General features: G+C 35.5%; 1 protein-coding gene across 1 annotated transcript; it reads right to left on the bottom strand.

Annotated features, from left to right (window-relative positions):
* Positions 1-7,049: 7,049 nt before the first annotated feature.
* Positions 7,050-9,164, bottom strand: GADD45G (growth arrest and DNA damage inducible gamma). The gene is made up of 4 exons (XM_003762842.2): positions 8,949-9,164; positions 8,306-8,407; positions 7,822-8,035; positions 7,050-7,709 (listed from the first exon to the last, which is right to left on the bottom strand). The coding sequence occupies exons 1-4, from the start codon at positions 8,999-9,001 to the stop codon at positions 7,599-7,601; spliced, it is 480 nt and encodes a 159-aa protein (XP_003762890.1). The 5' UTR covers positions 9,002-9,164; the 3' UTR covers positions 7,050-7,598.
* Between the last annotated feature and the right edge of the window lie 7,359 nt (positions 9,165-16,523).

The raw sequence follows: 16,523 nt of genomic DNA, 5'->3' as shown, positions 1-16,523 counted from the left end.
CCTATTCAATGGAAAACTGATACACCAGTGTATATAGAACAGTGGTCTTTAGCTAGTCATAAAATTCAGGTCTTATTAGATATAGTATAGGAGCAACTTGACCAAGGACACTTAGAACCTTCTCTAAGTCCTTGGAATTCCCCAGTATTTGTTGTAAGAAAAAAATCTAGAAAATAGATGATGTTGACTGATTTAAGAAAGGTAAAAGAACAGATGGAAACTATGGGAACTCTTCAACCTGGACTTCCAACTCCTACTCAATTGCCTAGAGAATAGCCTCTTTGGGTTATAGACATTAAGGATTATTTCTATTCTATCCCTCTAGATAAGGAGGATATGAAAAGATTTGCCTTTTCAGTGCCCAGCATTAACTTAGTTGAGCCTTATAAAAGATATGAATGGACAATTTTGCCGCAGGGAATGAAAAACAGTCCTACTATGTGTCAAATGTGTGTTGCTGCTGCTCTTACTCCAGTAAGAAAAGCATTTCCAAAAGTAATGTTTTATATTACATGGATGATATATTGGGATGTGCACCTGAGGAACAAATGTTAGAAGCATGTCTACAAAAGACCCTACAGACACTAAGGAACTACAGATTGCATATAGCTCCAGAAAAAATTCAAAGACATGCTCCTTTTCAATATTTAGGATATAAAGTATATCTTCAGGTGCTTCCAGTACAAAACCTTTCCTTAAGAACAGAGAAGCTAAACACCTTAAATGACTTTCAGAAACTGATAAAAGATATCCAATGGATGCATCCAGTGTTAGGCTTGACTACCTATCAAGTGCAACCATTATATGACATTTTAAGGGGAAACAGTGCTTTAAACTCACCATGCCAACTTACAAAAGAAGTTCAAGAGGCTTTGAGAGAAGTTGAACTGGCTTTATCCAATGTGGTTGAGTCACTCAAAAATCCTTGGAAATATCAGTTTTTGCTAAGGAGGCACCATAGCAGTCCTTCATCAAGGAGACAGTATGATAGAGTGGGTGAACCTTCCAGCACCACCAGAACAAAGCCTTACTCCTTACCCAGTGCTTGTTGCTAGAATTTTATTAAAGGCCATTAAGTGACAGTACAATTATCTGGGATAAGACCTGACAAGATATACACTTTTTATACTAATGCACAAATTAATGTATGCTGTGAAACCTCCCAAAGTGGCAAATTTTATTAGCCATGGCTCCAAATTTTACACACGGGTCTCCATTAAAGATAACCAGACTATTCCATAATTGGTGATGGATTCTTGAAGAAAAGGTTTCTAAAGTTCTTCTTAAAGGACCAACTATCTTTACAGATGCATCCAAACATAATATTTGTGCTGTATATCCTCGTGACTTAACTATAAAGAGAGTAGTCAGAACTCCTTTTCAGTCCACTTTATATTATCCAGGAGATATAAATATAATATTTGATTCAGCCTCTTCAGTAGGTGTGGTACAAAGAATTGCCACAGCCCAAATAAAATTTGTAGCTTCCAATATATATCAGTTCTCTAAGGAACTTCAAGAGCAAGTGAGAAAGCATTCAGGTAACATTTATATCTTGCATGTCTACTCTCATAGTGGACTTCCAGGTCCTATTTTTGATGGCAATTCAAAGGCAAATAGCCTTCTAACTATGTTGGCCAATAGACCTTTATTTCAGGCAGCCCAAGAATCTCATTCTAAATATCATCAGGCTGCTCGAGCTTTACATTTGCAATTTGGAATAACAAGAGAGGAAACAAGGAGCATAGTAACAGCCTGTACAGCTTGCCTTCCTTTCCATGCTCCTACACTCCCTCCAGGGAAGAATTCTCGTGGTTTGAGACCCAATGAAATTTGGCAAATGGATGTGACCCATTATAAATCTTTTGGTTGCCTGTCTTTTATCCATGTTGTGGTAGACACCTTTCTTGGGATTCACTTTTGCAATACTAGCAGCAAAAGAAACAGCCCAAGTGGTCACTGAATTCCTTATCCAAGCATTTGCAATTATGGGTGTACCACAAGCAATAAAAGCAGATAATGGACCTGCATATACTTCTAAATATTTTGCACACTTTTGTGCACAGTATAAGATTTTACACACCACTGGCATACCCTTTAATCGTCAAGAACAGGAAGTACTAGAGAGGAGAAACAGAGACATCAAGATGCTCCTCCAAAAACAAAGAAAGGGGGAGCCACAAGTAACCCTAGAGAACTTCTAAATCTAGCTCTTTATACTATTAACTTCTTGATTTTTGATAAAGATGCACTGGCTCCAGCAGACAGATTTTATAACCCACAGGAAGGGCAGTGTCCAGTGCAAGCAGCTTCACTATCTTTAGATAGTTACCAGGTGATGTGGGAGATCTAGAGAGTAGTGAATGGAAGGGACCAGATAGATTAACTGCTTGGGGGAGAGGGTTTGCTTGTATCTCTACAGGTGGAGAAGGAATCAGATGGGTGCCAACAATCCATATTCGCCTTGTCCATCAGAGAGAGACAGAGCAGACCCTTGAAACGAAGGAGAAGATCCAAGAAACATCGGATGGTTCCACTGCTGACTGTGCCCACCATTGAAAGAGCATGACAATTATGGTGTTTGACTCATGGATATCAAAAATTGTTGGAATTCAAAACCCTCAGGAATCATTGGATTCTCTGAGACATGATAAGCCTGTTGTAGGACTTGAAAACCCTCAGGAATCATTGGATTCTCTGAGACATGATAAGACTGTTGTGGGGCTTGAAAACCCTCAGGAATCATTGGATTCTCTGAGACATGATAAGACTGTTGTGGGACTTGAAAACCCTCAGGAATCATTGGATTCTCTGAGACATGATAAGACTGTTGTGGGACTTGAAAACCCTCAGGAATCATTGAATTTTCTGGGAACTGATAAGACTGTTGTGGACTTCAAAATTTGCTAGAATCATTGGATTCCCTAACACATAAAAAGACTGTTGCAGGACTTCAAAAACTTGTGGGGATCATTGGATTCCCTAACACGTGAAGCAATGGACAATACATTGGTTTTGGACTATCTCTTGGCTGCTAAAGGAGGCATACGTGTAATTGTTATTTACATAATCTCCTTCTAGAAGTTCTGGAAATCTTTTACAACACCATGTTTATTCATATTGTTTGTTATATCACTACTTATATGTACAATTCATGTTTGTTACAACACATCGAGCCTGCACTGACTGTGGAGAGAGTCATTACTAATAGCCTTTGCTTCATTGCTATGTGCTTGTGTAATACCTCCCATGCTGATGGGTTTGTGCATACCTGTTTGTAGTAAAACCCTTCAGTCCAAGAAACCTGCTAACAATATCTGGCTTGTCTCCCCACTTCCCCTTAGTGTTTTTCACCTCCCTTCTTGAGAAGTCAGAGGAGGCATGATCACCTCCTTTTTGGGGTTCTCACCTCCCTGAGAAGTCAGAGGGGGCATGATCACCTCCTTTTTGGGGTTCTCACCTCTCTGAGAAGTCAGGGATGGCGTGACCACCTGTGTTCTAAAATGAAAGTGGGAGATGTAAAGGGGTAAAACTCTGAATATGTGCACTGAAATGAGACAACCAAGCACTTAAGGCTAATTACCTGTTGGACAATAACTCTATTAGCATATGCTTGGAAAATGGCCCTTCTCACTATTCTGTGCTGGCCTGATCTTTTGTTGAGTACAGATAATTATAAGAGGGATTAGGGGGTGGAGTAAGACAAGCCAGGGTCACTTTGGCTGTGGACAAGAAGGAGAGAGGAGGTTGTGGAGAGCTCATGGAATTTTCATCCATCTCCTTTACTTCTCCCCCTAAAGACCAAGGACTTTTGCTGATCTTGTATCTGGCTGATTCTGAGGTCAACAGGGAGCTAACCTGGATTTCACAGATATGCACAGTTTGATAGCCCTTTGAGTATATTGCTCTCCAGAATAGTTGAATCAGTTCACAACCCCACCAACAATGTATTAGTGTCCCAGTTTCTCCATATCTCCTCTAACATTCATTATCTTTTCCTGTCTTCTTAGCCAGTCTGGGAGGTATGTAGTGATACATCAGAGTTGCCTTAATTTGCATTTCTCTGACCAAGAGTGATTCAGAGTATTTTTTCATATGACTAGAAATGATTTTAATTTCTTCATCTGAAAATTGTCTGTTCATATTCTTTGACTATTTATTAATTGGAGAATGGCTTGTATTCTTATACATTTGAGTCAATTCTCTATTTTAGAAATGAAACCTTTATCAGAGCCCTTGGAAAATTTCTCCCCAGTTTATTGTTTCCCTTCTAATCTTGTCTGCATTGGTTTTGTGTGTACAAAAACTTATTAACTTAATATAATCAAAATGATCAATTTTACATTCCAAGATGTACTCTATCTTAAGTCACAAATTCCTTCCTTCTCTAAAAATCTGAGAGGTAGATTATCCTTTGTTCTTCTAATTTGCTTATAGTATTACTCTTTGTCTAAAATGTACATCCTACAGTTCTTAAGCTCTTTCCTTGATTTATTTTACAAGTCAATTGTTTTCTTGAAATCTTATCATTTCTTTGTGTCATCAATTTCTATTTGGCTCATTCTGATTTTTAGAGTGCTTGCTGCTTGGTTATGATTTTGTACCTCTTTCATCAAGCTGTTTTATTTTTTTTCTAGTGCTTTCCTCTGTAGCTTTCTTTTACATATATATGTATGTACACACACACACACACACACACACACACATATACATTTGTATATATTTATTACGTGTGTACATATTTTTCATTTTATTTTTATTTTAAACATTATTTTATTTTTCCCTTGTTACATGTCAAAGATTTTGAATTCCAATTTTTTTTTCCCTTCTTCCCTTTCTTCCCCCTTCCAAAGATGGCAAGCAGTTTAATGTAGTTTACAAATGTACTATCCTATAAATCATATTTCCACGTTAGAGTTGTGAAAGAATAGATCAAAAAGGAATAAAATGTTCTAAGTCACCATTGATTAGAGAAATGCAAATTAAAATAACTCTTAAAGTACCACCTCATACCTATTAGATTGGCTAAGATAACAGAAAAAGAAAATTATAAATGTTGGAGATGTGGGAAAACTGGGACATTAATACATTGTTGGTGGAGCTGTGAATTGATCCAAGCATTCTAGAGAGCAATTTGGAACTATGCCCAAAAGGCACCAAATTGTGTATACCTTTTGATTCAACAACCAGATCTATATTCCAAAAAAATTATAAAAAAGGGAAAAGGATCTATAGATACAAAAGATTTCTTTAGTATTTCCTTTAATGTTGACAGAATTGGCACCTAACTGATTACTGAGTGAAGTGAGCAGAACGAAAACATTGTTCACAATAACAGCAATATTGTGTAATGATCAACTCTGATTGATTCAAATCTTCTCAGAAATATAACAACCCAAAGACAATTCCAAAATGCCATCCACATAGAGAAAGAACTACTGGAATTTGAAAGCAGATTGAAGCATACTATTTTTCCTTTTTGAGGTGACTTTTCCTTTTTGTTCTGCTGCTTCTTTAATAACATGATTAATGGAGAAATATGTTTACATGGTTGCATATGTATAACCTAGATCAGATTGCTTGATGTTTTGGGGAGGGAAAAAAGGAGGGAGGGAGAAACATTTTGAACTCAAAATGAATGTTTTAAAAAATGTTTACATGTAATTGGAGAAAATTAAAGTATTATATATATAAAAAAATTGAGTTTTTTTCTGAGAAAAAAAACAAATCAAACCAAACACCCTCCACTAAATGTTATGAGACTATGTGAAATTAGCATGTGAATTTTTGTAATATAATATTAACCTAACATAAAGGTTGCATTTTAGTCAAAATGTTCCTTAACCATGTTTTTTGGTTAAGGGATTTTTTTTAATCTTGTAAGAAAATGAATAGATCTAAGGTCAACCCTGGAGTCAGGTGGAATTTGAATTCAAAGATCTAACTGGCTGTATGACTATAGACAAGTCACCCTCTCAGTAAAACTACAAAATTTTTTGAAGACATAAATCACAGATATTCCCAATTTGCATTCATGTAGCAAGTTTTCCATATCAGTGCAGAGGCAAAAGCAATTTCCACATTATTTTTAAAAAGTAACTTTTAAAAAAGGATCTTGTAAGACTGCAAATAAATTTGTGAATAATGGTCCCATTGTGTATGGAAGAAGAAAACTCAAAGTAGTTATAGCAGATGTAAGTAGTCAAATCTTTGTTGAGCTACGAAGACAAGAGTAATATTGAGTAATTCATGCTCCAATGAAGTTATCCAACATTGTAAAGACAAATAACTTTAAAAAAACTTAAGAACTTTGATCAAAACAATGACCAAGTAGAACTCCAGAGGATGATAAAGCATGCTACCCACCCTCCTGAAAGTGATGGGATATAGACTTAAATATATATTTTGGACATATGGACAATGTGGGAATTTATTTTATTTCCCTAAGGTTTGTTAATTTTTTTTTTTTTTCATTTTTAAGAGGCAGAATAGTGGGAGAGAAAAAGACTTCTGTTAATTGAAAAAATTTAAAAACAAAATTAAAAAAATTAAAAGCAATATCAAATGCAGCCATTAAATGTAATATTTAATATAGCTGCTTTTGTAATTATTGCTGGATGTGCTTAAAATGTTCATAGTTGCTTTATGACACAAAAATTTCTTTAGGGACTAGTCTGTCAAATCACTCAAGGAGAATACAAAGGCCACCTACCACAAAAGCAGAGCTTATTAAGTATGCAGTGCCAGACATTGTGATAACCAGTTGTAGCAAAGAATAGAGGAGAGAAGCCAAAAGGTCAAATTATCTAATTGAATGGAAAAAATTTATTTGCTTTTATCTTCAGTTAGCTACTACTTTAGAATATTTGGATTTCTTAAAGGGAAAAGTATGAAAAGAACTTTGTTCCTCCTGGGAACAGTTTGCTTGAGTTGCCATAGTAAGTTGTAAAGTGTGAAGATTCAAACAAGCATGCTGCCTAGAAATGGTTTTGGAATTCTTGTTTTACCTCCCCAAAGCAAAAGAAGCAAATAGGATACTTCATTTTCAATAAGTTTATTATTGTAAACTTCCATCATTGCTTCATCAAGAGCACCACTTCTTTTAGGATTACTGCAATAATCAATTTTGAAAAAAATGCATTAGTCCCTAGTAAATAAGGTTGTTTAATCGCAATTTTTACTTAAGTCCAAGGATCCATGACCCAGTCTCCCTTTTTTGCTGAACAGCTCAGTTTCAGCTTCTAGTAGCTATTTTTTCCCCCTTTCCTGAACCTGTTCTCCTTATCAAGACAGTTTCATCTGATTTATAAACTTCCAATATTCTTTCAGCTCCAAGGTAAGCCATCTTCTCCAGTGCAGAAGCACTATAAAGGCTTATTGGTGGGCATTAACCAATCACGGACACAGTGTGTTCACTCTCCTCTCTTCTTTTGGCAACGGCCCACTGTATGCCATTCCAAGCAGCTCAATTCTGATTTCTCCTCCATGCTAATCTACAGAATCGGCCACCGGTTGTTTGGTTAGCCCAGGTGTGTAGAACCAAGTTGATTCGACAACAAAGGTTTTAAGGCTCCCCCCAGCGCCTTGAACTATCCTCCTCATTCAGGCAGAGTGATAGTGGGTACCCAGTCATTTACATTTCGGCTCTCTTCACAGAACAAGCTTAGTTTTTCTAAAGCTGGATCTTTCCAGGAATTCTCATTGGGATTCTGCAATGAAGAAGAAAAGGGAAATATTCAAGCATTTTACTATATTCAGATCACATCAATTTATCTTTGATGTTAGGTAAGAGAGAAGTGAACAGCATCGAATGATACTTACTGTAATTAAAATGCAATGTAGATCTTGGGGTTCCCCAGAATCTTCATGAGCACCTAAAATCTCTGCCAGCTTCTGAATATTGTTGACTCGAACAATATCGATGTCATTTTCACAACAGAAAGCCTGGATGAGAGTGAAGTGAATTTGCAGAGCAATGTCACCCTCATCTTCCTCATCTGCTCCCAGGACACAAAAAGCCACGTTATCTGGATCGCTGTATAGAGGGGGAAAGGAAAGTTACAAGAGAAAGAACATTAGATACAGAATGTCAAAACAAGGAATACAACTTTGCGTTGAAATTACAGTTTAGGGTGAGTTTTTTTTTTGGGGGGGAAGTGTGGGGGAGGTTGTTCTACTGTCTCTGCCTCTATTTCTACATGTTGCTTGAATGGTCTAGCAATGATTCCCACTTCACACTTTAATAATAAAAATAAATAATAATAATAATAAACGGTAACTTGGGGCTATTTGATAGGATACTCACACATTCATGACTTTAGCAGACTCATATACGCCTGCAGTAAGACAGCCTTGGCGTTGGGCAGACAACAGCAGCTCGCTCAATGCTTTCCCGGCGCCCTGCATCCTAGAGGACAATACAAGAAGGCATGCGGGTGAGAAAAAGTCCAGAAAGGAGGAGAGAAATATCGTTAAGATCTCTAGGTCTGTTGGGTAGATGCTGCGAACACTGGCAAGTAAAAGTGTGGATTCTCAAATATCCTTCCTTCCCAACACACTACTATTGTGGATGTTTTCTTCAACCTTTTTCCACCGGAAAATTGCCCCACAGCCTCCTTAAATCAACTCTGCCACCTTCTCTTTCCTCGTCCACAGCAGTAGCTACAAGCCCAGTCAAAAACTATAAAAATCTTTTTTTGCTAAAAAGGAGAAAGAACCAGAGCTATTTGAATAAAAGTTTCCAGCGTTCTGCATCCTGCAGACAGCAAAAGGAAAACACTTTGAAAGGTCAGGAGGAGTACGGAGCACGGAGCAGTCCTTCCAGCATAGGTTGGAATACTCCAGCTCAGGCTCTAAGAACTTGCTCCCCAGTCCTACAGGAGCATGCCCTGGCTACAGCTTAATCCAAAGGTTTCCTTTCCTTCTAGCATCTGCTAGTTGATAATTACCTATTGGTGCTTTCGGTAACCATCTCCTGGCTGTGGATTTCTTCCAAAGTCATGATTCAGTAGGAGAAGGGGAAAAAAATTAGTTATCCACAAAGAAGAGAAGAAGCTTCTGGCTGCTTCTTACTCAATGGATAGGATCCCGGTAGAGAGAGCAACGTTTGGTAACCAAGTAAAATGCTAGAGGAGTCTCCTCAGGAGCCTCTTTATGTTCTTTCTGACTGCTGAGAAGACAGCTGGTGGAGTTCCTTACACTGATTGGCTGAGGCAGGGGAGTATTGTGATGGTAATAAGGCTGTAGGCTGTCCGACTCGTGCCAGAAGGCCACGTGTGGGGGGAGGGAGAGAGGAGGGAGAGGAGGTGTTTGAGTGGAGGGGGTTGAAGGATTACAATGCCTGAAATCTGCCGCTTTTGTTATGTTGTTACTAGGCAGACTGGAGCCTGAAAATTTAATCTCTTTTAAATCATAAAAAGGAAAAGGAAGTTAATTTGGCTGACGAAATCGCTGCTTTTTAGAAAAATTAGATCTTGACAAAAATTGTCGCTAAATCTTACCGTTCAAGATTATTTCACTTTAAGAACAGTAAAACAAAACTTGAAATACTGCTTCTAGCCTGCAGAAATTGAACAAGACCTATTTGCTGTTAACATACAATTCTTAAAGACAGAAATCGGCATTTGCAATGCACGTTTAAAAGTATAAATGGGGATTGCGGGTGAAATGAAAACTTTACCAAAATCCGCACAAGCCCTGAATAAATAATGAATCTTAGTGGAGCAGATTGTGGATGGCACACGCTGCTCGTTTGCATTTCTATTGAAAGCACACAATAGTGGAGGTCTGGCGTGTGGCAGTTTGGAGTTTAGACAATTGATTCTTTTTCTTCATAGCAACACTGTCCACCTGCCACTAGGGTGGGGATTTGCTGATGGGTTGTGGGGTGGGGGTGGCGCAGGATGGGACAATTGTATTACTCTTTTCTTTCATCCAATCTGTTATTGCAGTTGAATGTCTCCACTTGCACACGTTTCCAAAGTGCAATTGGATTGGGGTGCCCTAGGCGCAGGCGACAGTCTCCTAGGTTAAAGACTGTATTCTTTGTTTTAACTTTCATACACGGTTTCTACAATAGGGCTCGCAAGCAATTTGGGCAAAAGTCCAGCTCTTGCTCTCAAACTAGAATTGATAAACTACGTTTGATTGGCTTTAGGGTTTTAGAGTATGGTTCTATTCATTTCATCCGTTCAGTTAAACACCATACGTTAAAGGGGAAACGATAAAATTAGCTAAGGGATCTGAATTCTCATTTAGTTGATCTACATTCAATAAACATACATATATTTGAAAAGAGGAGTTTGTTTATTCCACTTCGAACACTAAACCGAGTAGTTAGTGAAGTTGAGGGTGTGTGGGAAGCTATTTAGAGTACAGAATGACCTAAAAGCTGGAAAATATCTAGAATCTAGATTTCTATATTTCTCCCATCGAGAAATCTAGATCATTCTGGTAGATAATTTCTAAAGAAAGCAGGTGTTTTCTGAGCCCCAGATGACTTGCTAGAAAGTAGATAAATCCCAGAACAGTTACAAGATTTTGCAGTTTCACAAAGCTACATATTCTATCAATTTTTTTGGTTAGTAATAGCACTGAAAGAATGAAATTGGAACACTTTTGCAAGAGTATTTTAACATATTTTGTATAGCATGAAGTGGATGCATGTTATAATTTTTTTCCCAGAAGAGGTACTTGAAGATTTATGCAGTTAACTACTGAAATGAGGATTGACAGTGTATTTTAAAGTACTCAACATTTGATTCAACTATTTACTTCCTGTGAACTCTTTAAAAAGTCACTTCCTCTCTCAGCTTTCATTTTCTCATCTGTAAAATTGAGAAAATAATATTTTTGTGAGGTTCAAAAGACATATAAAAGCAGGAAAAAATAAACATAATATTAGCTATAACAATGCTATTGAGCTATGACATTCATTAAATGCCCAAAACATCAAATGGGAATGTTAGATATTGACTATTCAAAAATTTTAAATCAGAAAAAAAATTAACTCTGGCCAATATAACTATCCTTTTGATCATGGGAAGGGATTATTGAGTTGAGGGATTAAAAGAAAAACTTTTAAAATGTGCACATTTCCCCTACAAGTAAGTATCAGAAACAGATGGATCTATACATTTTCCAGCTTTCACAATAAGGAAATTTATAGGTTACAACTATTGTTTTAATAGTATATGTCAATTATTCAATTATTTTAAAAATGTTGTGATTTGTGAGTTTCAGGACACTGAAAAAAATTAATTTTAATTTACAACAAAAAACCCTTTGGAGTCTATGCAAAAAGAAGTAAGGCATCTGCCTTAATTATGGAGGAATTATTTTATTTGAATCATTTTATCTGCTGAGAAGAATCACTTTCTGCAAGGCAAATAAGTTAAATTATAATTTTAACTAACTTAATTCTGATTCTCCCATCCTTTTTCCATCTTGTATCTCCCTATGCTAGAAATGCAGCAACCATTCATGAACCAGATCCCAGTGCTGATTGGCTTAAAAGCTTTGATTTGTTTCTTTTCCTACCCACGCCAATTCATGCCTCCTTAGGCTGCCTTGTTGTTCCCTGCACTCCCTCCTTTCAATCCCAGCTATTCATCATATTGGTACCAGATTTAGAACAGATACACAATCTGCTTTTAGCCCTGCAGCAGTTCACAACTCCTAGCTCAATCTCAGTAACCTCAGTAGCAGGAATCTTAGTTGTGCACCACTTTACTGAGCAATTTTGAAACTTTTATAGTTTTCCTTCTGACAGATAATTTCTGATTACATAAAGGAAATGTTCTTCAGTTTATTTCCAACAAGTGCTGTTCTTGCTGTAACCAGCAATAATACTAAACAGATTAGACTAGAAAATGAGAAATAATATAATCCAGTGAATAGAGATTAACACTGAGAAAGAGATAAAGCCTCTTTCCCAATGACATCATTGATGTTATTACTATATAAATTGTCCGGTTATGCTCACTTCACCCTTCTTTAGTTCATTAGTTCTGTAACAATTCTTTTTTGTCATTTCTTATAGCATGATTATTATTTCCACACATACTATAATTTATGTAATCATTCCTCAATTGATCAGTTCCCCTTTGTTTCTAGCACTTTGCTGCAATAAAAAGAGTTGCTGTAAAATTTTTTGTACACATAGGATTTTTCCTCTTTTTTCTTTTTTCACTGAGTCACTGACTTTCAGGACATAGCTACAAATTGTTTTCCAGAATTATTAGCACAGCATTGTTAAAAATGCATCTTTATCAATTTCCTTTTATGTAATCTTTGCCAATCTTATGTGAAAACTTTGAGTTGTTTCTAACATGGATTTCTTTTATCATTTTTTTCACATTGCTGTTGATAGCTTAGATTTCTTTCTTTGACCATTTAACTACTGAGAAATAGCTCTTCTTATACATCTTAGTTATAAGATCTTTATCAAAGAAAGCAGCAACAAAGATTGTTTTCCCTCAGTTAACTGTTTCCATTAAAACTTTAACTACTGTATTTATTTTGTTTGTGCAAAAGTGTTTCATTTTTTTGGGTATTAATCATTGTCTACTTTAATTATGGTGATCTCATGTTTGGTAATGAAATCTTATCCTAGTCATAATTGCAAAAGATATCTTCTTTGATCTTCTAATCTGTTTATTATATCATTACACACACGCACACATATCCTTTTAGAACTTATTACAAATTTATGAAATATTGATATAAACCTTATTTTTTGACAGCCTGTAGCTTTCGAAGGGGTGTATAATGAATACTGAGTCTTTATAGCAGTAAATAGGGTCTTTGGTTTTGTCAAAAATTGGGTTACTATGTACATTAACTAGTGTACCTAATCTGAAGGGGAAAAGCTTATATTAAATACCAACTATGTGCTAAATACTTTATGAATATTATCTCATTTGAGCCTCACAACAACTCTGTAAGTCCTATTATTATTTCCACTTTATGATTTAGGAAACTGAGGCAGACCTATGAGAATTATTCAGGGTTACACAGCTAATTAAATATTTGATATCAAATTTGAAGTTGGTCTCCTTGATTTCATTTATCCACTGTACCTCACTGCTTCACTGAGCAACTTTTCTACTTTTTAATTAGTACATCACAGAATTGATAATTTCTACTTTGTAATATAGTTTGAGATTTAGGACTGGTAAGATACTTTTCTCCTCACTTTCAAAAATGATTTTCTTGAGATTTTTTATCTTTATTTTTCCTTCAGGTGAATTTTTTTCTAGTTTTATAAAGTAAGTCTTTGAAAATGTGATTGGCATGACAATGAATAGACAAATTAATTTATGTAGTTTTGCCATTTTTGTTATATTGATGTAGGTCAATCTATATCAATTAATATCTTTCTATTTATTTAAATTTATCTTTATTTTAGCAAAATGGGTTTTACATTTGAGTTTACTTAGTTTTTACATGTAATTTAGTTGGTATTCATTTTGGACATTATTTAATTATTTAAAAATAATTTCTGCTTCCCTCTTTTCAGCTCAGTTCCTTGGTGAGCTATAAAAATAGTAATATTTTATATTGATTTATTTAATATTTTGCTGCTTTGCTGAAGTTATTTTTAATAATCTCTTCTTTAATGTTCTCTATGGAAAACATTAGATAATAGGCAAAAAATGATATTATGTTTCCTTTCCATCTACACTTGTTCTCTATTTCTTAGTTTTATTGATAGCAATGTGTTAAATAATATTGGTATTAATAGACATCCTTGCTTTATTCCTAATTTTAATAAAGGTTTCTAGTGTAGCATCATTATATATCATGTTGTCTTTGCTTTTAGATAGATAATATTTACATGAAATTTGTGTGCTTTTAATAGAAATATGTATTATATTTTATGAAAAGCTTTTTTTCTGCATTTATGTGATCAAATTAGTTTTATTATTTTATTATTATTAAAAGCTATTAAGTTTTTAATTTCCCTTGTGTTATACAGAGATTGTATTTTTATTAATAATGCAGCCTGATCATAATGTACAATCTTCTTGATGTATTGATATTACTGTTCTACTAATATTTTGCTTATATTTTTTCACCAATATACATTAGTGATAAAGTTTTATAGATTTTGCTCTCTCATTTGCTTCTCCTTGCTTTAGTCATGAGAACCATTCTTATATATAGTAGGAATTTGGTAGGATCTATTCTTTTTTAGAAGTCTCTTTTCTTCAATGAGTTCAGTGACTCATAGTCTCTTCTGCCTTCATAGCAGAGTACTTCAATTTACTTAAATATTTACTGGAAATGTACTTAATTCCATATGATCTACCCCTCCATTCCATGTCAGCTACATACAAAGTTGTTATACCTCTGATCTTGCTCTCACATATAAATATACCAATTGCATGTACACAAACTCTGAAATTCCCATATCTGATCACAATTTATTTTCATTCCATATCTTCCTGTGACTGGCAGCCTCAAACTCTGTTCTTCATACTTGAATTCCTCAACCCTTCAGTTTTCAAGGCTATAACCCCTGCCCTAGCTACATTCTTTTCCCTTCCCCATCCTAACCCCTTGGTAGATCAGTTCAAGTTTACATTGTCTTTGAGACTTTTCCTCTATTATATTGCTGATCCTACCGTGACAAGCTTCGGTCTTGAATTACTGCCACCATCTGTTGCCTTCATTCCTACTAATATGTGGATGAACAAAGCTAGAAAACCATGAAACCATGCTGACTGGGTCCACTACAAATTTATTTTAACCACAATGAGGCTGTAATATGTAATTAGTCCACTATCCTACTTATCACATTGTCTTTTTCACACCTTTTCATTCTTCCTCAGAACTTCTATAGCTCCTTCCTCTCCCAAACTTCTCAATTAAGAATCTTACCTCATAATTTATTTAAAAAATTGAAACCATTTTTCCAAGCTATAGTGAAAAATCCATCTATTAAAACTCAAGTTGGATCGAGGGACAGAGTTCAAAATTCTGTTTGAAGAAAGTTTAGTAGGATGAGGAAAATGATTGAAGTTCAAGCAGCTTGGCTTGGAAATTGTGGCTAGAAATGAGATGAAGGCAAAAGTTCACCATCAGAGCCAAGGTGAAGTCAGAGTTCCAATTTCTGGTAGGAGGAAGAAGAGGAGAATCAGAGCAATAGATCAATACCTTATTGAATTATTATAAAGGAACATCCAAAGATTGCACTCAGTAGTTTTGAGCTCAGTATTGAGATTCTCAACCATAGGTTTTTTAAGATAAATTTTATTTTAATATTTAAACTATAACAAAACTAGCAGAATCATGTTTTTTTCTTTTTCTATTTTTAAGACTCAGAGGTATTCCATTATATTTCAATATAGACACTCCATGATAAGATTAAATAATATTAAATGTGTTAAATTATAAACTTTAAAAATATATTAATCTGTTTTTTTAAAAATGAGTTTTTAATAATGTCTCTTGTTTCTTATACTATCATAGTCAATCCTAGTATGTCCCACCCTTGATGCCCTTTCAGAGAACTAATTTCTTTTTTTTTTTTTTTTTTAATTATAGCTTTTTATTTCCAAGATATATGCATGGATAATTTTTCAGCATCGACAGTTGCAAAAGCTTTTGTTTCAATTTTTCCCCTTCTTCTCCCTAGCTCCTCCCCAAGATGGCAGATAGACCAATACATATTAAATATGTTAAAGTATATGTTAAATACAATATATGTACACATGATTTCCTAGTCCTGCTCATTTCACTCAACATCAGTTCATCTAAGTCTCTTCAGGCCTTTCTGAAATCATCCTACTGGTCATTTCTTACAGAACAATAATATTCCATAACATTCATATACCACAATTTATTCAGTTATTCTTCAATTGATGGGCATCCATTCCATTTCCAGTTTCTGGCTACTACAAAGAGGGCTGCCACAAACATTTTTGCACATGTGGGTACCTTTCCCTTCTTTAAGATCTCTTTGTGATATAAGCCCAGTAGTAACACTGTTGTGTAGTGTTCTCTTCTCTAAAATATGATCATTCTCTGGGAGCAGATTTCTTGGGGGACTTCTGGAGGCAGCCTTAGTTTCGGTTCCATGTAATAATCACTTCAAATGCAGCCAGGAGTTAAAATCCAGTTCTTTATTGTCTCTTCCAAAATAGGCCAGTTAACTTTCTTAGAGGCCTATCTCTCTCCTTGGTTCCAAGGAGATTGTTTTTTGTCTCTTCCAGCTTCAACCTCTCTTCTTCCGAATCCCCTATTCTGCCCAACTGAATCCTGGCTTCTCAATCTCCCCAACTGACTCTTTTATATGCTCTTTTAGAGGTGTGAACTTAAAGATTGATTCCTTCTCTGAGAGTGGGATTGTGGGAGCTGTGACTTGTGAATCTCCTCCACTGAACTTGTGAATCTCCTGGATTTATGAATCTTGTAGAACTCCAAAGAATACTTAATACATTAGTGAACCAGAGAACTGCTAAGCATGATACTAAAATTAGGCAATCAACTTATTACCTTCTAAGAATCCTAATACTGCT

The sequence above is a fragment of the Sarcophilus harrisii genome, chromosome 1 (genome assembly GCF_902635505.1).
Source record: "Sarcophilus harrisii chromosome 1, mSarHar1.11, whole genome shotgun sequence".
Taxonomy (NCBI): domain Eukaryota; kingdom Metazoa; phylum Chordata; class Mammalia; order Dasyuromorphia; family Dasyuridae; genus Sarcophilus; species Sarcophilus harrisii.
Note: the sequence above shows the minus strand (reverse complement) of the source record. Positions and strands in the feature narration are given on the sequence as shown.